Here is a 21,051-nt window from a genome sequence, read left to right on the forward strand (position 1 = left end):
GGGGACAAGGACAGGGACGAGGCCCTAGGGCTTGGGGACAAGGACAGGGACGAATCCTTGATGTGTCCAAGGGGCTACTTGGATTGGGGACAAGGACAGGGACGAGTCCCTGACGCTGCCAGGGGACCACAGGGCCTGGGGACAAGGACAGGGACGAGGCCCCGACATGGTGACGGGGCCACAGGACTTGGAGACAAGGACAGGGACGAGTCCCTGATGTGGCCATGGGGCTGCAGGGCTTGGGGACAAGGACAGGGACGAGTCCCTGATGTGACCACAGGGCTGTGGGGCTTGGGGACAAGGACAGGGACGAGTCCCTGATGTGACCACAGGGCTGTGGGGCTTGGGGACAAGGACAGGGACGAGTCCCTGATGTGACCACAGGGCTGTGGGGCTTGGGGACAAGGACAGGGATGAGTCCCTGACACTGCCAGGGGACCACAGGGTTTGGGGACAACAGCAGGGATGAGCCCCCAGTGTGCCCACAGGGCTCGGGGACAAGGACAGGGATGAGTCCCCGATGTGGCCAAAGGGCCACAGGGCTTGGGGACAAAGACAGGGACGAGGACAAGTTCCTGACACAGCCAAGGGGCAGCTGGGCTTGGGGACAAGGACAGGGACAAGTTCCTGATGCTGCCAGGGGACCATAGGGCTTGGGGACAAGGACAGGGACAAGCTCCTGATGTGGCCACAGGGCTGTGGGGCCTGGGGACAAGGACAGGGATGAGTCCCTGACGTGGTCATAGGGCCACAGGACTTGGGGACAACAGCACGGATGAGTCCCTGATGTGGCCAAGGAGCCACAGGGCTTGGGGACAAGGACAGGGACGAGTCCCCAACGTGGTCACAGGGCTGTGGGGCTTGGCGACAAGGACAGACACAAGCTCCTGATGTTGCCAGGGCACCATAGGGCTTGGGGACAAGGATAGGGACGAGTTCCTGATGTGGCCACGGGGCAGCTGGGCTTGGGGACAAGGACAGGGACAAGTCCCTCACGTGGCCAAAGGGCCACAGGGCTTGGGGACAAGGGTGGGGACAAGTCCCTAACACAGCCAAAGGGTCACAGGGCTCAGGGACAAGTCCCCGGTGCAGCCAAGGGACCAGGGGGCTTGGGGACAAGGACAGGGACGAGGCCCTGATGTGGCCACAGGGCTTGGGGACAACAGCAGAGACAAGGCCCCCCAAAATAGGGCCAAGGGCGTTGCAGGGCTCCAGGCTGCCCCCCAAAACAGATCCAAGGGGTCCCAGGGCTCCATGTTGGCCCCCTAAAATCCATCTCAGGGGTCCTAGGGCTCCATGTTGCCCCCCAAAACAGATCCATGGGGTCCCTGGGCTCTATGTTGGCCCCCTAAAACACATCCAAGGGGGCCCAAGACTCCATGTTGCCCCCCTAAAACACGTCCAAGGTGTCCCAGGGCTCCATGTTGCCCCCCAAAACACGTCCAAGGTGTCCCAGGGCTCCATGTTGCCCCCTAAAACACATCCAAGGGGTCCCAGGGCTCCATGTTGCCCCCCAAAACACATCAAAGGGGTCTCAAGACTCCATGTTGCCCCCCAAAACACGTCCAAGGTGTCTCAGGGCTCCATGTTGCCCCCCAAAACAGATCCGTGGGGGCCCAGGGCTCCATGTTGGCCCCTTAAAAAACATCCAAGGGGGCCCAAGACTCCAAGTTGCCCCCCTAAAACACGTCCAAGGCGTCCCAGGGCTCCATGTTGCCCCCCAAAACACGTCCAAGGTGTCCCAGGGCTCCATGTTGTCCCCCAAAACACGTCCAAGGCGTCCCAGGGCTCCAAGTTGCCCCCCTAAAACACATCCAAGGGGTCACAGGGTTCCATGTTGCCCCCCAAAACAGATCTGTGGGGTCCCAGGGCTCCATGTTGGCCCCTTAAAAAACATCCAAGGGGGCCTAAGACTCCAAGTTGCCCCCCTAAAACACGTCCAAGGTGTCCCAGGGCTCCATGTTGCCCCCCAGAACACGTCCAAGGTGTCCCAGGGCTCCATGTTGCCCCCCAAAACAGATCCGTGGGGGCCCAGGGATCCATGTTGGCCCCTTAAAAAACATCCAAGGGGGCCCAAGACTCCAAGTTGCCCCCCTAAAACACGTCCAAGGGGTCCCAGGGCTCCATGTTGCCCCCCAAAACACGTCCAAGGTGTCCCAGGGCTCCATGTTGCCCCCCAAAACACATCCAAGGTGTCCCAGGGCTCCACGTTGCTCCCCCAAAACATGTCCCAGGGCCCACACTGAGCCACCCCGAGGGGCTGCCCAGCTCCAGTTCAGGACTGGGAGCGGCAAGGCAAAGGTCCGTCAAGAAAAACAACGGGGCCACAAGCGTCCGTTTAGTGTCCCCCAGGGGCAGGGGATGCGGCCACCGCCTCTCCCTGCTCCTTCAGGGCCCCGAGCCGGTAAAAGCAAACAATAAAATAAATTAAAATCGCTCGGGGCCCGGGGAGGGGGGAGCACGGGGCACCGCTCGCGTCCCGGGGGGCTCAGCGCCAGGGGTTCCTCCCTCAGTTCACCAGCAGCGCGTTGTCTTGGAGAGGAGCCCTGCGGGGAGACAACGCTGGCGGTAACGGGGAGAAAGGGGATGGATTTGGGGGCAGGCGGCGTCGATTTGGGAAACGAGACCCTGCCGTAGCGAAAGCGAGAGCTCCCACGGCCCGGAAACAAGCGGGGAGCGACGAGGGAAGGGGGGGACGGGATGCAGGGAGCCCACGTAGCCCGGTTATACCCACATGGAGGAGTCCCTGCGGGCACAGAGCTATTTTGGGGCGCTGGCAAGAGACTCGCCAGCACGGAGAGGGGCTGGGAAAATGAAAAAAAAATCACGATCCACGTGGGATCAGCCACGTACGGGGAGCCAGCGGCGAAAACAGCCGTAAACTCTCCTCTCCCGGCACGCGGGAGGGAGCGGGGTAGGTGATGGGGGGGTTGTAGAGCGTACCCAGCCCCGATCCGCTGGCCAAAAGTCCCGTGTCCCCCCCCGGCACCGGCACTGCCCGCTCACCGCTCACAGCAGCAGAAGACGGAGCAGGACGAGGCGCTGTCGCGACGGTACTTGCCCGATTTGGGGCTGTCCTTGCACTGGGCGATGTAGGCATGGAGCTGGGAGACGGGCGTTTCGCCCTCGCACTGGTGCTGCGGGGGGAAAGGGGAAGCTGAATCCCCCCTCCCCCAGAAAACCCCCCCCAAACCATGAAGATTCGCTTCAGCACGGCCTCACCTTGATGGTCTCGTAGGAGCCGGTGATGAGGGCGATGAAGAGGCTGAGGACCATGTAGATGAAGAGGCTGATGAAGGTGTAGAGGTAGATTTGGCTGAAGAGCCACACCAGGTAACTGTTCTGCTGCATCTCGGCGAAGGTCACGAACATATCGTCCCCGTTGATGAGGGAGAAGAGGCACTCGGACACCATGGAGAGGGAGCGGAACTGGGATGGGAGGTGACAAAGGGTTGGGAGCTGGCCCAGGCCACCGCGTCACCCCTTCCACCGTTCCTCAGCACCCTACGTGTCACCCCGACGCCGTCGTGTCACGAGGAGCAAAGCGCGGCGCCGTATCTAACCCACGCTGCCAAAACGGGGACCGACCCAGGGGTCAGTACTGGGCCCAGCCTTGTTCATCTTCTTCATCAATGACCTGGATGAAGAGTTAGAGCGTACCCTCAGCCAGTTTGCTGATGACACCAAACTGGGAGGAGCGGTGGATGCACCGGCAGGCTGTGCTGGATCCAGCGAGCCCTGGCCAGGCTGGAGAGCTGGGCAGAGAGGAACCTGATGAGGTTCAACCAGGGCAAGGGCAGGGTCCTGCCCCTGGGGAGGAACAACCCCAGGCACCAGGACAGGCTGGGGCTGAGCTGCTGGGAGCAGCTCTGCGGAGAGGGACTGGGAGTGCTGGGGGACAACAGGGTGACCATGAGCCAGCAGCGTGCCCTGGGTGCCAAGGAGGCCAATGGGATCCTGGGGTGCATGAGGAGGAGTGTGGGCAGCAGGTCAGGGAGGTTCTCCTCCCCCTCTGCTCTGCCCTGGGGAGGCCCCATCTGCAGTGCTGGGTCCAGTTCTGGGCTCCCCAGTTCAAGAAAGATGAGGAGCTACTGGAGAGAGTCCAGCACAGGGCTGCGAGGATGAGGAGGGGACTGGAGCATCTCTGCTAGGAGGAGAGGCTGAGGGAGCTGGGCTTGTTCAGCCTGGAGAAGAGCAGGCTGCGAGGGGACCTTAGAAATGCCGGTCAGTGTCTGCAGGGGGGGGTCAGGAGGACGGGGCCAAGCTCTGTCCAGTGGTGCCCAGCGACAGGACAAGGGGCAACGGGCACAAACTGGGGCAGAGGAAGCTCCAGCTGAACCCGAGGAAGAACTTCTTCCCTCTGAGGGTGACGGAGCCCTGGCCCAGGCTGCCCAGGGAGGCTGTGGAGTCTCCTTCTCTGGAGATATTCCAGCCCCGCCTGGCCGCGGTGCTGTGCCCCCTGCTCTGGGTGACCCTGCTTGGGCAGGGGGTGGCACTGGGTGACCCACAGAGGGCCCTGCCAACCCCCGCCATGCTGGGACTCTGGGATTCTGTGACCCCTGCGCCCTTCTCCTCCCAAATCCGGGCAGGGAATCGCCCCGGGGCGGGTGAAGACCACCCCAACCCCCGACCCGGAGCGGCACCTTGACGTGGTACGGGCCCAAGACGATCCACCCGCAGAAGCAGTAGCCCAGATAGATGACGGCCACGCAGCAGCAGAAACGGATGACGTTGGGGAGGGCCACCCGTAGCGTGACGATGAGGATCTGGCAGAGGAAAACCAGTCGGGATTAACCCACGTCTTCTGCCGAGGGTGCCAACAGCGGTTAAAGCACCCCGTGTGACCCCCGCAGAGCAGGATGGGTACCCTGGGGACGTGCAGCAGCTGTAGGATGAGCCCCATCCTGCCCAGGAGCTCAGGACCGAGCTGGCCCAGTGATTCCCAGCCATGGAAATTGTCCCCTCGGCTCCCGGGTCACCTCCCCGGCGTCACTCACGTTGTATTTCTGGAAGAAGGTGAGGTAGCGAATGACCCCGACCCAGACCAGCAGCGTGGAGGTGCCCAGGAGGATGCTGCAGACGTCGTAGCTGGCAAAATTCTGCAGGGACAGAGGCGTCACGGACCTGAAGCACGGCCTCGAAGTCCCCAACTCCGTCCCCAAAGCCCTAACAACCCTCCGCGCCGGCCACGAGCTAGCGGAGAGCAAGGTCCCGGTGCCACAAGCCAGGATGCAGCAGCCAGACGCGACCCTGCCTGTCCCGAAGGGAAAAGGGGGGGCTGCGGGGTCCCACTCCAGGCCAGGACCCCTCGGTGAACCCCTCAGCCTGTCCCCAAACCCGCTGTCAGGGCTCGCATGGAGCTTCACCGGGGCAGACAACGCGCTGCCAGCGCCCAGGAGAGGCGGTTCCACGGCCGAGCGGGAGGATTTGCCCCCCGCCACCCAGAATTGTCCCCCCGCCACCAGCCTCAGCGCACCCGGGATCCGCCGACCTTTCGCTTCGCTCCCCGGCGTTCCCCTCCCCGTACCTTGGACTCGATGCCGATCTTCATGATGGTCCCCAGCACGGTGAGGACGTCGCTGATCACCAGGAGGATGTACCAGCCGTTGAGGAATTCCATGCGATCCGACAGACACACGCTCTGGCTGTAACAGCGCTGGAAGAACCGGCTGAACTCCTGCGTAGAGAGAAAAAAAAAAAACACGGGGTGCTTTACCACCACCCAGAGAGTTTTTGCCGGTCTCACGGCACCCACAGCTTTGGCTGAGCATCCCCGCGGGGAAACGGCCTCCTCCAAAACTCGGCAGCGCCGGAACAGCGCGCCGGCGGCCGCCCGGCCCGTCCCCGCCGGTGACGCCGCGGAAGGGGGAGCGACGGTTGGCAGGGCGCGTCCCGCCGTCCCACCGCTCACGTGCTGCAGCAGCAGGCCCCGGATGATGGAGCGGGCGCAGAGGACGAAGGAGAGCGCACAGACGAGGATGACGACGACGTCGAAGAACAGCCGGAAGGAGTTGTCACCTGCGGAGACGGCGCGGTTGTCGGTCGGAACGAGGAGGAGAGGCACCCGGGAGCACCCCGAGCCCCCCACGGGGACAGAACCCCCCTTGGTGACACCCTCCCGGCTCCCACCTCGGCCGAAGACGCTGGGATCTTTGCACTCCTTGATGTCAGCCCGGTTGTCCAGGCGGATTTTCACCCGGCCGCTGTGCGCCTTGTTGTCGAACGTGATCTTGGCGGGGGAGGGGAGGAAGCGGGACGGTTACAGCCCGGCAAAACCACCCGGCAGCTCCTCGCCGCCGGGACGCTGCCCGCACGCGCTCCCTCCGCGCCCAGAGGGACGCGGCCGCGCCGGCGGCACCACGCCGAGGCGGGGAGCGCTGCCACGGCACTCACGGTGATGGTGAAGGTGTAGCAGTCAGGGATCTCGTTGTTGATGATGGTTTGGATGTTGATGGCTTTCAGCTTGAACTGGATGGTGACGTTGATGAGTCTGCGGGGAGGGACGGGCGTTAACCCCCCTCCTGGGGCTTGACTTAGACCCCCCCCAGACCCCCAAAACACGGCGCCGAGTGTCAAACAATCAACAGGGGGTAAACACCTTCCTCGGGGGTGCGTACAGCCGCAGGAATGGGCGGCTGCAGCTTTAGAGCAGCACATCACCCTCAACCCGCCCCGGCGTCGGTGAATTTTGCTTCGAGAGGGAGGTTGAACCCTCCGGAAGCGACAGCGCGGCGAGCTACGCCGCGTCTCGGCGTCCCTCTGCCCGGCTTCGCCAAGAGGATGGGGCCTGCCCACGCCGACGCCGTGCCCGCAGCTGCAGGGCTCGGCCACGGAGCACCCGAATGGCGCCGAAAGCCAGCGCAGGGCTGTGGGGAAAGGGAAAACAACCCCCACGGCGCGCGTCGCAGGACGGTCGCGGCGCCTCGGGGCCGGCTCTGCGGCCGGAAAGCAACCGCTTCGTTGTGCAACCTCACCGGTTTCACTTCTCCTTCGGCGCAAGGGCGGATTCGTTTCCATCCCGCGAGCGGTTTTTAAAACCGACGGGGGTTTTTCCCATCCCAGCAGCGCCAGGAAGCCCCCACACCGCCCTCGCCCACACCCTGCGCCGATGGGATGTCCCCCCCCGGCGACCCAAACGCTGGGACACCCCGCGGGGAAGGCGTCGGGCGATTACTTGTGAAATTTGAGGGTGAAGTTCTTGTAGCTGCGGTCCAGCTCTGGGGGCAGAAGCTGTGGGTCCTCGGGATCCACTCCCAGACAGTCTGCAGGGAGGGAAAAGCGCCTTCAGGGAAGCCCAAGGGCCCACCAAGATCCCTTGGACCCTCTCAATCTGAGGATAAGGAGGAAAAAAAAAACCTCCCCGGGACCCAAGGCCCCACCAAGACCCCCTGGACCCTCTCAAGCTGAGGATAAGGAGGAAAAAATACCTCTCGGACCCAAGGCCCCATGAAGACCCCCTGGACCCTCTCAAGCCGAGAATGAGGAAAAAAAAACCTCTCTGGGACCCAAGGCCCCACGAAGACCTCCTGGACCCTCTCAGGCTGAGGATAAGGAGGAAAAAAAAACCTCCCTGGGACCCAAGGCCCCACGAAGACCCCCTGGACCCTCTCAAGCCGAGGATAAGGAGGAAAAATAAAACCTCCCTGGGACCCAAGGCCCCACCAAGAGCCCCTGGACCCTCTCAAGCCGAGGATAAGGAGGAAAAAAAAACCTCCCCGGGACCCAAGGCCCCACGAAGACCCCCTGGACCCTCTCAGGCTGAGGATAAGGAGGAAAAAAAAACCTCCCTGGGACCCAAGGCCCCACGAAGACCCCCTGGACCCTCTCAGGCTGAGGATAAGGAAGAAAAAAAACCTCCCTGGGACCCAAGGCCCCACCAAGAGCCCCTGGACCCTCTCAAGCCGAGGCTAAGGAGCAAAAAAACACCTCCCCGGGACCCAAGGCCCCATGAAGACCCCCTGGACCCTCTCAAGCCGAGGACAAGGAGGAAAAGAAAACCCCTCCGGGACCCAAGGCCCCACAAAGACCCCCTGGACCCTCTCAAGCCGAGGCTAAGGAGCAAAAAAACACCTCCCCGGGACCCAAGGGCAGCACCGCCATCCTCCCCAAACCCACCCGTGACAATCTTGGGGTCGATGTTGAAGGTGTCGTTGGCCGGATCGATGCGCCCTTTGCGGTAGTACTGCTGGCAGAGCATGAGGGCCGACCGGTTCCCTCCGCTCTCCCCCCGCACGTAGGCGTAGCGGCCGATGGTCTCGTTGGGAATGGCCAAGTACTGGAGAAGGAGATGCCCTCAGCAGCTGGGCGCAGCCCCGAGCCACCTCCGTGTCCCCAGACCCCCTCCGTGTCCCCTTCCGCCCGCGGACCTCACCTTCTCCACGGCGTAAAACATGCGGTCGTAGAGGTCGCGTTGCGTGTAGGTGGCGTAGGAGTCATCCGCGCCGTCCACGTAGTCCTTCAGGAAGAGGTGTTTGAAGGCGATGGTGTTCTCCTCCTTGAAGGTCACCACCATCTGGTTGCTGAGCCCGAAGAGGATGAGCTGAGGGATGAAGGAGACCACGATTAAATTCCCTGCCCCGGCAGCTCCGTAAATAACGATGCCACGACCCAAAATGCAGCCGTTTAGCCCCAAAGATGCTCACAGGAGGCAAAACACCATCACCCGACGCTTGGGTGACCCCGAGAACACAAGGGCCAGCTAGCGTGTCCCCGAGGTTGTCCCCATCTCCACCTGGTTACCTCAGAACCTCTCAAGCTGCTGTTTCCCTCCGTGGCAAAGCTCCTCTCCCATCGCAGACAGAGGAGGGGACAATCTGCTTGGGGACACAGGCGTGTCCCGTCACACGTGGGGGAGGACCACCTCCCCGGGGACACACATGTGTCCCCTTCGGGGCCACCCAACACCCTGGTGACACCACAGCAGAGCGGACCCTGATCTTCCTCCTCTTCGTCAGCATTTTTTCCCTGCCCGCCCGGGCCCCGGCGCCCTGATTTCCCTCGCCGGGGGAGGGGGGGGAATGTCACATGCCGGCGTCTCGTGACGGCGGTCCGGCAGCTCCCAGGTGACACCCTGAGAGGGGGGTGTCCTTTCCACCCCACCCCCCTTTTTTGGGGCACCCCAGTGTCACCCACTGCCTGAGACACCCCAGCGTGGGTCACCCAGACCCCAAGGGACCTCTCCCAGGTCCCGCACTGTCCCCAAGCACCCCCACCAAGTGTCCCCGGACGCTCAAGTCCCCCCCCCCACAAACCCCCAGCATGCCCCACGATGTCCCCAAGCCTCGTTGAGGGTGACTCAGGGTCACCTCTCCCTGTGTCCTGGACCACCTTCTTGGTGTCCCCATGTCCCAGGGCCACCTCTCCCCGGTGTCCCGGAACCCCCTCCCAGCGTCCCCATGTCCCAGGACCATCCCTACCCCAGGGCCACCCCCGCCACCCTGGTGTCCCCATGTCTCAGGGCCACTCCTCCCCGGTGTCCTCATATCCCAAAGCCCCTCGTCCTCAGTGTCCCTGTTACCCAGGGCCACCAGCGTCTCAAGCCCACCCCTCCCTGGTGTCCCCATGCCCCAGGGCCACCCCTCCCCGGTGTCCCAGAACCCCCTCCCCCGTGTCCCCATGTCCCAGAACCATCCCTACCCCAAGGCCACCCCCTCCTCAGTGTCCCAGACCCCCTCTCCAGCGTCCCCATGTCCCAGAGCCACCCTTCCTCAGCATCCCCACGTCCCAAAGCCACTCCTCCTCAGTGTCCCCAAGTCCCAGGGCCCCTTCACCCTGGTGTACCAGACCCCTGCCCACTGTCCCCGTGTCCCAAGGCCACCCTTCCTCGGTGTTCCCATGTCCCAGGGCCACCCCTCCCCGGTGTCCCAGAATCCCCTCCCCTGTGTCCCCATATCCCAGGATCCCTCTCCCAGTGTCCCCATGTCCCAGGACCATCCCTACCCCAGGGTCACCCCCTCCTTAGTGTCCCAGACCCCCTCCCTGGTGTCCTCATGTCCCAAGGCCACTCCTGCCCGGTGTTCTGGACCCCACCCCCCTCCAGTGTCCCCATGCCACAGGGCCACCTCTCCCCGGTGTCCCGGATGCCCTCCCCACTGTCCCCATATCCCAAGCCCACCCCTCCCCGGTGTCCCCATGTCCCAGGGCCACCTCTCCCCGGTGTCCCCATGTCCCAGGGCCACCTCTCCCCGGTGTCGCAGTGCCCTGGCCCCCCCTCCCCGCAGCCCCCCCTCCCCGGTACCCCATGACCCCGTCCCCCGGGGCCACCCACACCCCAAGGCCACCCCTCCCCGGTGTCCCCTCCCCGGTGTCCCCGCACCTGAACGGTGACAAGCAGGATCTTGGCCAGCTGCAGCCCCAACTTGACGGGTCGCCGGCCCCGGGCCCGGTACTTATCGCAGGGACTCATAAAGAAATACTTCAGGCGACGCCGCAGCTCTTCTTCCTCCGCCGCCACCGGGGATTCCGCCGTGCCGTAAGCTGGGCCGCGCCCCAGCAGCCGCTCCGTTTCTGAGGGGAAACGGCCGTTAAGCGGCGGCTACCGGGGGCCGACGGCGGGGGGGACGGCGGGGGTAATGCGGTGGCCCCGCCCGGTCCCCGAACCCCGCCCGGGCCCGCTCCCCGAGCCTCCCCGCTCCCCGAGCCCCCCCCCTCCCCGCTCACCGGACCCGGCCGCCATCGCGCCCCGGCGTCCGGCCGCCCGCCTCACGTGACCGGAAGGCAGCCGCCGCACGGCGGCTCCGCCTAGCCACGCCCACCCGGGGCCCAGAGCGCCGTGGCCACGCCCATCTGCGGCGCGGAGGGCGGTGGGCACGCCCACTCCCGGCCCGTGGCCACGCCCTCCCACCGCTCTCGCCCCTTGCGCCGTGTTGTGCCGGTACATGTGGCCCTGGGGACAGGTCCATGGGTGGGGACATGGGGCATGGGGGGACACATCCATGCCAGGACGGTGACGTGTGGCATGGTGGGATGTGTCCATGGGTGGTGACACGTGGCCTTGGGGACATGTCCATGCTAGGATGGTGAGATGTGGCCCTGGGGACATGTCCATGCCAGGACAGTGACATCTGGTGTGAGAGGACGTGTCCATGGATGGTGACGTGTGGCATGGTGGGATGTGTCCATGGGTGGTGACACGTGGCCTTGGGGACATGTCCATGCTAGGATGGTGAGATGTGGCCCTGGGGACATGTCCATGGGTGGTGACAGGTGATCTCGGGGACATGTCCATGCCAGGACAGTGACATCTGGTGTGAGAGGACATGTCCATGGCTGGTGAGGTGTGGCATGGTGGGATGTGTCCATGGATGGTGACATGAGGACTTGGGGACATGTCCATGCCAGGATGGTGAGATGTGGCCCTGGGGACATGTCCATGCCAGGACAGTGACATCTGGCATGGGAGGACGTGTCCATGGATGGTGACGTGTGGCATGGTGGGATGTGTCCATGGATGGTGGCCTTGGGGACATGTCCATGCCAGGATGGTGAGATGTGGCCCTGCGGACATGTCCATGGGTGGTGACAGGTGATCTTGGGGACACGTCCATGCCAGGAAGGTGACATCTAGTGTGGGAGGACATGTCCATAGATGGTGACATGTGGCATGGTGGGACATGTCCATGCCAGGATGGTGACATGTGACTCAGGGGGCATGACCATGAATGGTGACACGGCCCAGGGGACACGTCCATCCCAGGATGGTGACATGTGGCATGGAGGCATGGAGGGACATGTCCATGTCAGGACTGTGACATCTTCTCCAGGAGGATGTGACCATACTGGGATGGTGACACGTGCACAGAGGGACACGTCCATGCCATGAGGTGGCACATGACCAAGGAGGACACATCCCCACCAGCCCCAACACCCCACCCCGTCCGCCCCCACACCACCACGACACTGTCCCCTGCGTGCCACCATTTATTTACCGCTCCTCCCTCAGGTGGGACATGCACCACACAAGGTGTGCCCTCATGTCCCCATGTCCCTCAGGCCACCTCCGGCAGCGGCTCCAGCAGCAGCCAGAGCCCGTCCTCGGCGCGGAGGATGAGCTCGGTCTTGCGGCGTGGTGGCCGCTCTGCGTCCAGCCGGATGGTGAAGCGTGCCACCGTCAACGCCGCCACCACCTTCAGCTCAGCCATGGCGAAGCTCTGCCCGATGCAGTTCCTGCCACCGCGTTTCCCTTCTGTCACCTCCGTGGGGGGGACATGGGGGACAGGACACCCAACCACCACCGGCTGGGTGGTGGAGCAGATGGTGGAACCTCCCCAAAACCTGGGGATGGCTTTGTCCCCGTGATGCCCAAATGTCACAGTTGGAGGACAACCACTCCACCTTGAACCCAACCAGGCTGAGGGGTGGCACATGGGGACACTCGTGTCCCTGTCATTGCTTACCTGGGACCAGCAGAGAAGGGGATGAAGGCCAACGGGGACTGGTCCTGGCTGTTCTCCGGGCTGAACCTCAGTGGGTTGTAGACCTGGGGTGACATGGACACCGTCACACCGCAGGGACACGATTGTCCCTGCTCATGGTGACAGGGACATCCCGTTGTCCCATGGTCCTGCCACCAAGGCCAAGTGGCTCTACCTGGGGCTCGGGCCAGATGTCTGGGTTATGGTGGGTCCCGTAGATGCTCATCAGGCAGATGATCCCTGGTGGGACAGAAATGGCCACCTTAGGGACAGGGGACAAGGAGGGACGGTGACTTTGGGAACACCTTGCACCCCAGGCAAGCCGTACCCTTGGGGATGACGCGTCCATCACGCAGGGTGATGTCCTCGGTGCAGCGCCGGGACACGGCCGTGACAGGAGGGTGCAGGCGGAGGCTCTCCTTGATGCACATGGTGGTGAAGGGCAGGTTGGACAGGTCCTCCCTGAGGGCAAGGGATGGTGGCACCAGGGTCCCCAAGCCAGGTGGCCAGGAGGTGACACTGGGGACCTCTCACCATTCGATCTCCTCCACGTCCCTGCCCTTGAGGAGCTCGCGGACCTCCTGACGGCACCGTTCCTGGTAGTGAGGGTGCCGGGCCAGGTTGTAGAGCAGCCACGCCAAGCCACTGGCCGTCGTGTCGTGGCCTGCAGGGACAAGGGGTGAGCAAGGGGACATGTGAGTCCCCCCCTCCGGTGGCACCTGGTGGCTCGTTCTCACCCTCAAACATGAAGGTGTCAGCCTCGGCTGAGATGTCCTCATCTGACAGGGTGTTGCCGTCCTCGTCCTGCAAGGGTGAGTGTGGCAGCCAAGTGACCCCCGGGGCCACCAGTCTATGGCCAACCCTCCTCGTGGCCACCACCATTCCCCTATGGCCACCAACCTGTGGCCAACCTTTCCCATGGCCACCATTATTCCCCCAATCACCACCATGCCACTATGGCCACAACCCTGTGGCCAACCTTCCCCATGGTCCCCACCATCTCCATGGCGCCCACGATCCCCTTGGCCACCACCATCCCCCTAAGGCCACTACTGTGTGGCCAACCTTTCCCATGGCCACCACCATCCCCTTGATCATCACCATCTCCCTATGGCCACCACATTACGGCCAACCTTCCCCATGGTTCCCACCATCCTCTTGGCCACCACCATCCCACTATGACCACCACCATTCCATTGGCCACCAACATCTTCCTACGGCCACCACTCTGTGGCCAACCTTCCCCATGGTCCCCACCATCCCCTTGGCCACAACCATCCCTCTACGGCCACCACTCTATGGCCAACCTTTCCCATGGTCACCACCATCCCCTTGGCCACCACCATGCCACCATGGCCACCACCATCCCCTTGGCCAGCACCTTGCCACTATGGCGACAACCCTACGGCCAACCCTCCCCGTGACCACACCGTCTCACCCCAATGGTACCTTAGAGAGCAGGAGAAGGTCGATGAAGTCCATCCTCCGTCCCTGGTGGCTCTCCAGCCAGGCCTGGTGGCCAAGGCGGTCAAGGGCCTGGCGCCGGCACTGCACCACGTTGGCGGTGAAGCTGTGTACGGTGGCGCAGGCTTGGGCGAAGCGGCGTCCGTCGGCCGAGAGACGGTAGAGCCACGATGAGAGGTGGAGCGGATGGTGATGGCGTCTCACCACCAAGGTGCTCAGCTCCAGGATGGCCTTGATGTACTCACTGGGCTGCCTGTGGGGCATCGGAGACCTCTGGGGACGGTCACCATGGGCCACTGGGGACGGCCACTGTGGGCATCTGGGGATGGCCACCCCCTTGGCCACAGTGAGCGCCGACGGGGACATGGGGTGGCAGCAGGACCCCTGCCCGTGAGGACATGCGGGGCCAAGCTGGGGTGACAACAGAGGGGGATCCTCAGGAGGGGACAGAGCTGGGACAAGAAGGGACCTTGATGGGTGCAAAGCCAGGTGGGACCCCAGCTGGGGACCGAGGCAGGGCAAGAGGGGACCCCAGTGTGTGCAAAGTCAGGGAGGACCCCAGGGGGGACAGAGTTGGGGTGGGGGGACCTAGAGGGGTTCACTGTTGGGATGGTGGAGACCTTGATGGGTGCAGACCCCAGGGGGAACCCCAGCTGGGGCCCAAATGTGGCAGAGGGGACCTCAGGAGCGGACAGAGCTGGGACAAGGAGGGACCCCAATGGGTGCAAAGCCAGAGGGGACACCAGGAGGGACAGAACTGGGGTGGGGGGACCCAGAGGGGTTCAGTGTTGGGATGGTGGGGACCTTGATGGCTGCAAAGTCCAGGGAGGACCCCAGCTGGGGACCGAGCCAGGGTAAGGAGGGACCCTAATGGGTGCAAAGCCAAGGGGGACCCCAGGAGGGGACAGAGTTGGGGTGGGGGGAGCTTGGTGGAGGACAATGTTGGGAAGGTGGGGACCTTGATGGGTGGAGACCCCAGGGGGGACCCCAGCTGGGGCCTAAATGTGGCAGAGGGGACCCAAGGAGCGGACAGAGCTGGGACAAGGGGGGACCCCAATGGGTGTAAAGACAGGGGGAGCCCCAGGAGGGGACAGAGTTGGGGTGGGGGGACCCAGAGGGGGGACAGAATAGGGAAGGTGGGGACCTTGATGGGTACAAAGCCGGGGGGACCCCAGGAGGGGACAGAGTTGGGGTGGGGGGACCCAGAGGGGTTCAGTGTTGGGATGGTGGAGACCTTGATGGGTGCAGACCCCAGGGGGAACCCCAGCTGGGGCCCAAATGGGGCAGAGGGGACCTCAGGAGCGGACAGAGCTGGGACAAGGAGGGACTTTGATGGGTGCAAAGCCAGAGGGGACACCAGGAGGGACAGAATTGGGGTGGGGGGACCCAGAGGGGTTCAGTGTTGGAATGGTGGGGACCTTGATGGGTGGAGACCCCAGGGGGGACCCCAGCAGGGGCCAGAGCCGGGGTAAGGGGGGGTCCCTCATGGGGGGACCCCCAGAAGGGGGGGGACAGGGTGGCACCCACTCCTGGCAGCGGCTCTCGTGGCTGAAGATGCACTTCTGGAGGGTGTCCAGGGTGAGGAGGCTGAGCTGCTCCAGCACCTCCAGCCCCACCGGGCCCCCCGCCGCCCGCGCCGCTGCCCGCCACTTGGCCTGCAGGTGGGTGGGGGTGGGTGGGTGCGGGTCGGGGTGCAGGACAGGGGGTCGGGGATCGGGGCTGGGTGCAGGGCTGGGGCAGGGATCGGGGGCTGGGGGCAGGCAGTGGGTGCGGGACGTGGGGCTGGGTGCAGGGCTGGGTGCAGGATGGGGTCTGGGTGCAGGATGGGGTCTGGGTGCAGGTCTGGGTGCAGGTCTGGGTGCAGGATGGGGTCTGGGTGCAGGATGGGGTCTGGGTGCAGGTCTGGGTGCAGGATGGGGTCTGGGTGCAGGCTGGGGTCTGGGTGCAGGATGAGTGTCTGGGTGCAGCACAGGGGTCTGGGTGCAGGCTGGGGTCCAGGTGCAGGTCTGGATGCAGGCAGTGGGTGCGGGCAGCAGGTCTGGGTGCAGGCAAGGGGCACAGGCAGTGGGTGCAGGACAGGGGTCCAGGTGCAGGTCTGGATTCAGGCAGTGGGTGCAGGATGGGGGTCTGGGTGCTTGTGTGGGTCTGGGTGCAGGACAGGGTGCAGGCAGCAGGTTCAGCTGGAGGTCCGGGTGCAGGTCTGGGTGCAGGACAGGGCTTGGATGCAGGCAGCGGGTGCAGGATGGATGTCTGGGTGCAGGACAGGGGTCTGGGTGCAGGCTGGTGTCTTGGTGCAGGTCTGGGTGCCGGCAGCAGGTGCAGGATGGGGCTCTGGGTGCAGGACAGGACCTCAGGCGCCGGCAGCAGGTGCAGGTTGGGGTGCAGGCAGGGTCCGGGTGCAGGGTGGGCCTTGGGGTGCGGGCAGCGGGTGCTCACATGCATGACGTGGGTGGTCTTGTTGAAGATGCCCACGTAGGACTTGAGGACGTCCCCGTGGAAGGCGGGCGTCAACAGGCGCCGGTGCCGAGCCCACTTCTGCCCGCGGCTCAGCAGCAGCCCGTCCCCTGCGGCGAGACCCCCGGCTCCGTCCGTGGGGCACCCATGGGTGCTGCCCACCCGTCCCACCGTCCCCCAGCACCCACTCACCCAGCCAGGGCTTGAGGAAGCTGTAGAAGAGCTGGTCCTTGGGGGCGATGAAGGCTGCAAGAGAGGGGAGAGGGGGCTGGGGAGGGGTGCCACCAGGGTGCCACCAGGTCCCCTCGGGGGCTTGCGAGGAGGGTGGGGTCCCTAGGGAGAGGGGACCCCCCTTCTGCACCCATAACCACCAGGGGGTGGGGTTTGGGTACAACCAGGCCAATGGACTGGCCGTGGTGACACCTCTGGGTGGCCCCAGGGACCCTCAAGGACAGGTTGGTGACCACCATGGCATGGGCATTTGGGCACCCACTGAGCCAGCCAAGGGTGACACATTCGTATGGTCGTGGGGACCCGTGGGGACAGGTTGGTGGCTGCCATGGTGTGGCATTTGTGTTGGCCATGGATCACATCTTTGGGTGGCCCTGAGAACCCTCAGGGACAAGTTGGTGGCCACCATGTGATGGCGTTTGAGTTGGCCATGGGTCACACCTTTGGGTGGCCCTGAGAACCCTCAGGGACAGGTTGGTGGCCACCATGGGATGGCGTTTGAGTTGGCCATGGATCACATATTTGGGTGGCCCTGAGAGCCCTCAGGGACAGGTTGGTGGCCACCATGGGATGGTGTTTGGGTTGGCCATGGATCACACATTTGGGTGGCCCTGAGAGCCCTCAGGGACAGGTTGGTGGCCACCATGGTTGTGGCATTTGGGCTGGCCATGGGTCACACCTTTGGGTGGCCCTGAGGACCCTCAAGGATAAGTTGGTGGCCACCATGGCATGGGCATTTGGACACCCACTGGGTTGGCCATGAGTCACGCCTTTGTGTGGCCCTGGGGACCTTCAGGGACAGGTTTGTGGCCACCATGGCATGGGCATTTGGGCATTCCCTGGGCCAGCCAAGGGTGACCTCTGGGTTGCTCTGGAGACCCTTGGGGTTGGGTTGGTGGGCACCGCAGTCTGGGTGCCTGGACACGGCCAGGTCACTGAGCCAGCCATGGTGACACCTCTAGGTGACCCCGAGGACCCTCAGGGACAGGTTGGTGGCCACCATGACATGGGCATTTGGCCACTCCCTTGGCCAGCCAAGGGTGACCTCTGGGTGGCTCTGGAGACCCTTGGGGTTGGGTTGGTGGGCACCACAGGCTGGGTGCCTGGACACGGCCAGGTCACTGAGCCAGCCATGGTGACACCTCTAGGTGACCCTGGGGACCTTCAGGGACAGCTTGGTGACCCTCGTGTCCTACCTGAGGCCAGGAGGATGGGGCGGAGGGTGTTGGGGTGGAAGAGACGTAGGATGGGCAACCATGGCAAGACCCACCACAGGCACCCGTGCCTGTACTGTGCCACCAGCTCGTCCACCTGCTGCAGTCCCTCCTCCGTGTTCTTCCCCTGCGTCACCGGGCACCACAGGGCTCAGTGAGGGCCTTGGGGACACCCTTGTCCCCAGGGTGATGGCCAGCCTTGGGGACGTTCTTGTCCCCAGTCGGTGGCCAGCCTTGGGGACAGTCTCAAGCCTCGGTTGACAGATGGACTTGGGGGACACGTTCAGAGCTCATGTGCCACTGCTGTGTCCCTGCCGTCACCCAGGAGTGTGTCCCCACGGTGTCCCCGCTGTCACACCATCCCCTCAAGGTGCCACCACCCCGTCCCCACCGTCACCTCTCAGGTGCCACCATCACCTCCCCACTGTCACCCTCCCCACTTGCCACTGCCCTGTCCCCATCATCCTCCCCCAGGCTTCACCACGGTGGCCTCCCTTGCAGGTGCCACCGCTGCCCCTTCAGTGTCCCCCGGCAGGTGCCACCCTCCTGTACCCACCATCACCCCCCAGATGCCACCACCCTGTCCCTCTCACCCGCCAGGAGTCACCACCCAGCCCCTGCCACCCCTCCCAAGGTGCCACCACCGTGTCCCCACTGTTCCCTCCACCCAGCTGCCACCACCCTGTCACCACTGTCTCATGTCCTAAGTGCCATCTCCCTGTCCCTGTCACCCCTTCCAAGGTGTCACCACCCTGTCGCTGCTGTCCACCCCAGTGCCACCACCCTGTCCCTGCCACCTCCCCAGCTTCCACAATCTCATCCCTGATGTCCCCCAGGTGCTGTCACCCTGTCCCCACTGTCCCCCACCCCTATCCCCACTGTCCCCCCCAGGTGCCACCATCCCGCCCCGTCACTTCCTCAAATGTGCCACCAACCTGTCCCCACTGTCCCCCACCCCTGTCCCCACCGTGTCCCCCCCAGGTGCCACCCCCCGTCCCCACTGTCCCCTGCAGCTGCTGTCACCCTGTTCCCACTCTCCCCCACCCCTGTCCCCGCTGTGTCCCCCCCAACGTGTCACCACCGTGTCCCCACTGTGTCCCCCTTAGGTGCCACCTCCCTGTCCCCACTGTCCCCCCCAGTGCCACCATCCTGCCCCTGCCATTCCCCCCAACATGCCACCACCTTGTCCCCACTGTGTCCCCCTTAGGTGCCACCTCCCTGTCCCCACTGTCCCCCCCAGTGCCACCATCCTGCCCCTGCCATTCCCCCCAACATGCCACCACCTTGTCCCCACTGTGTCCCCCTTAGGTGCCACCTCCCTGTCCCCACTGTCCCCCCCAGTGCCACCATCCTGCCCCTGCCATTCCCCCCAACATGCCACCACCTTGTCCCCACTGTGTCCCCCTTAGGTGCCACCTCCCTGTCCCCACTGTCCCCCCCAGTGCCACCATCCTGCCCCTGCCATTCCCCCCAACATGCCACCACCTTGTCCCCACTGTGTCCCCCTTAGGTGCCACCTCCCTGTCCCCACTGTCCCCCCCAGTGCCACCATCCTGCCCCTGCCATTCCCCCCAACATGCCACCACCTTGTCCCCACTGTGTCCCCCTTAGGTGCCACCTCCCTGTCCCCACTGTCCCCCCCAGTGCCACCATCCTGCCCCTGCCATTCCCCCCAACATGCCACCACCTTGTCCCCACTGTGTCCCCCTTAGGTGCCACCTCCCTGTCCCTACTGTCCCCCCCAGTGCCACCATCCTGCCCCTGCCATTCCCCCCAACATGCCACCACCTTGTCCCCACTGTGTCCCCCTTAGGTGCCACCTCCCTGTCCCCACTGTCCCCCCCAGTGCCACCATCCTGCCCCTGCCATTCCCCCCAACATGCCACCACCTTGTCCCCACTGTGTCCCCCTTAGGTGCCACCTCCCTGTCCCCACTGTCCCCCCCAGTGCCACCATCCTGCCCCTGCCATTCCCCCCAACATGCCACCACCTTGTCCCCACTGTGTCCCCCTTAGGTGCCACCTCCCTGTCCCCACTGTCCCCCCCAGTGCCACCATCCTGCCCCTGCCATTCCCCCCAACATGCCACCACCGTGTCCCTACTGTGTCCCCCCAGGTGCCACCAGCCTGTCCCTGTCACCCATCCCAGGTGCCACATCCCTGTCCCCACTGTCCCCCATCCCTGTCCCCACTGCCCCCCCCAGGTGCCACCATCCTGCCCCTGCCACTGCCCCCAACGTGCCACCACTGTATCCCCACTGTCCCCCCCCGGTGCCACCCCCCTGTCCCCCGCTGTCCCCTCACCACCCCAGTGTGCCCCAGCAGCCAGTTGCGCCATGGCGGCCGGGGGAAGCGGCGCAGTCGGTGACAAGCGGCCCGGAAGCGGGTGACGGTGACAGCGGCGTCCCAAAGCCACCCCAGCAGCAGGGCCAGCAACAGGGTGCCAACAGCCACTGTGCCCAGGGGACCCAGGGGACCCAGCGCCCAGGCCACCGCCATGACACCCGCTGCCTGGGGACGGGGCAAAGGTCAGCCGGGGATGCGGCGTGACGCTGCGCGGTCACGTGTCCCCACGGCGGGGGGGTTGTCCTGCGCGTCATGGCGGCTTTGTTGTCACGCGTGTCCTGGTGGCACCGTCCCCCGAAGCGTGTCCTGGTGGCATCATCCCCACCATGTGTGTCCTGGTGGCTTCATGCCTTGACCTGTGTCCTGGTGGCATCGTCCCCCAAAGCGTGTCCTGGTGGCATCATCCCCACCATGCGTGTCCTGGTGGCTTCATGCCCTGACACTTGTCCTGGTGGCATTGTCCACCAAAGCATGTCCTGATGGCTTCATGTCCAGGCATGTGTCCTGGTGGCATCGTCCCCACCATGTGTGTCGTGGTGGCTTCACGCCCTGACATGTGACATGGTGGCATTGTCCCCCGAAGCATGTCCTGATAGCTTCGTGTCCAGGCATGTGTCCTGGTGGCATCGTCCCCACCATGCGTGTCCTGGTGGCTTCATGCCCTGACATTTGTCCTGGTGGCATCGTCCACCAAAGCATGTCCTGATGGCTTCATGTCCAGGCATGTGTCCTGGTGGCATCGTCCCCACCATGTGTGTCGTGGTGGCTTCACGCCCTGACATGTGACATGGTGGCATCATCCCTCAAAGCGTGTCCTGGTGGCTTCATGCCCTGACATGTGACATGGTGGCATTGACTCCACAAAAGTGTCCTGGGGGCTTCTCGTCCTGACATGTGACATGGTGGCATCGTCCCTCAAAGCTTGTCCTG

At 64.3% G+C, this 21,051-nt stretch overlaps 2 protein-coding genes across 4 annotated transcripts; both read right to left on the reverse strand.

The window, feature by feature from the left end:
* Positions 1–2,325: 2,325 nt before the first annotated feature.
* On the reverse strand, positions 2,326–10,744 carry MCOLN1 (mucolipin TRP cation channel 1). 3 transcript variants are annotated; one of them, XM_075445997.1, is made up of 14 exons: positions 10,660–10,744; positions 10,316–10,506; positions 8,372–8,539; positions 8,116–8,275; positions 7,175–7,262; positions 6,394–6,490; positions 6,130–6,229; positions 5,912–6,018; positions 5,528–5,677; positions 4,998–5,099; positions 4,644–4,766; positions 3,223–3,429; positions 3,062–3,137; positions 2,326–2,546 (listed from the first exon to the last, which is right to left on the reverse strand). In XM_075445997.1, exons 1-14 carry the CDS (start codon positions 10,673–10,675, stop codon positions 2,515–2,517), a joined length of 1,617 nt encoding a protein of 538 aa, XP_075302112.1. In that variant the 5' UTR covers positions 10,676–10,744; the 3' UTR covers positions 2,326–2,514. The 3 variants fall into 3 exon arrangements, with proteins under 3 accessions (XP_075302112.1, XP_075302111.1, XP_075302113.1); XM_075445996.1 differs by having other exon boundaries at positions 3,007–3,137; XM_075445998.1 differs by lacking the exons at positions 2,326–2,546; positions 3,062–3,137; positions 3,223–3,429 and adding an exon at positions 3,509–3,637.
* A 1,164-nt stretch (positions 10,745–11,908) lies between these two features.
* On the reverse strand, positions 11,909–20,297 carry CYP4F22 (cytochrome P450 family 4 subfamily F member 22). Its single transcript, XM_075446019.1, has 12 exons — positions 20,080–20,297; positions 17,759–17,903; positions 16,524–16,577; positions 16,314–16,441; positions 15,405–15,532; positions 13,863–14,130; positions 13,151–13,217; positions 12,948–13,077; positions 12,742–12,875; positions 12,589–12,653; positions 12,396–12,478; positions 11,909–12,165 (listed from the first exon to the last, which is right to left on the reverse strand). The coding sequence occupies exons 1-12, from the start codon at positions 20,272–20,274 to the stop codon at positions 11,988–11,990; spliced, it is 1,575 nt and encodes a 524-aa protein (XP_075302134.1). The 5' UTR covers positions 20,275–20,297; the 3' UTR covers positions 11,909–11,987.
* Positions 20,298–21,051: the final 754 nt, after the last annotated feature.

This window comes from Opisthocomus hoazin, chromosome 35 (genome assembly GCF_030867145.1).
Source record: "Opisthocomus hoazin isolate bOpiHoa1 chromosome 35, bOpiHoa1.hap1, whole genome shotgun sequence".
Classification (NCBI taxonomy): domain Eukaryota; kingdom Metazoa; phylum Chordata; class Aves; order Opisthocomiformes; family Opisthocomidae; genus Opisthocomus; species Opisthocomus hoazin.

What these genes read in the sequence shown, in the direction of transcription:
- CYP4F22 (XM_075446019.1), bottom strand. Translation starts at nt 20,274, where the DNA reads ATGGCGGTGGCCTGGGCGCTGGGTCCCCTGGGTCCCCTGGGCACAGTG. An exon ending in AGACCACCCACGTCATGCAT is followed by an intron (nt 15,533 to 16,313) that starts GTGAGCACCCGC and finishes ACCCACCTGCAG; the next exon opens with GCCAAGTGGCGGGCAGCGGC. An exon ending in TGGACGCGTCATCCCCAAGG is followed by an intron (nt 12,654 to 12,741) that starts GTACGGCTTGCC and finishes CTGTCCCACCAG; the next exon opens with GGATCATCTGCCTGATGAGC.
- MCOLN1 (XM_075445996.1), bottom strand. An exon ending in TTCACCCTCAAATTTCACAA is followed by an intron (nt 6,491 to 7,174) that starts GTAATCGCCCGA and finishes CCCTCCCCGCAG; the next exon opens with ACTCATCAACGTCACCATCC. An exon ending in AGATCGGCATCGAGTCCAAG is followed by an intron (nt 5,100 to 5,527) that starts GTACGGGGAGGG and finishes CTGTCCCTGCAG; the next exon opens with AATTTTGCCAGCTACGACGT.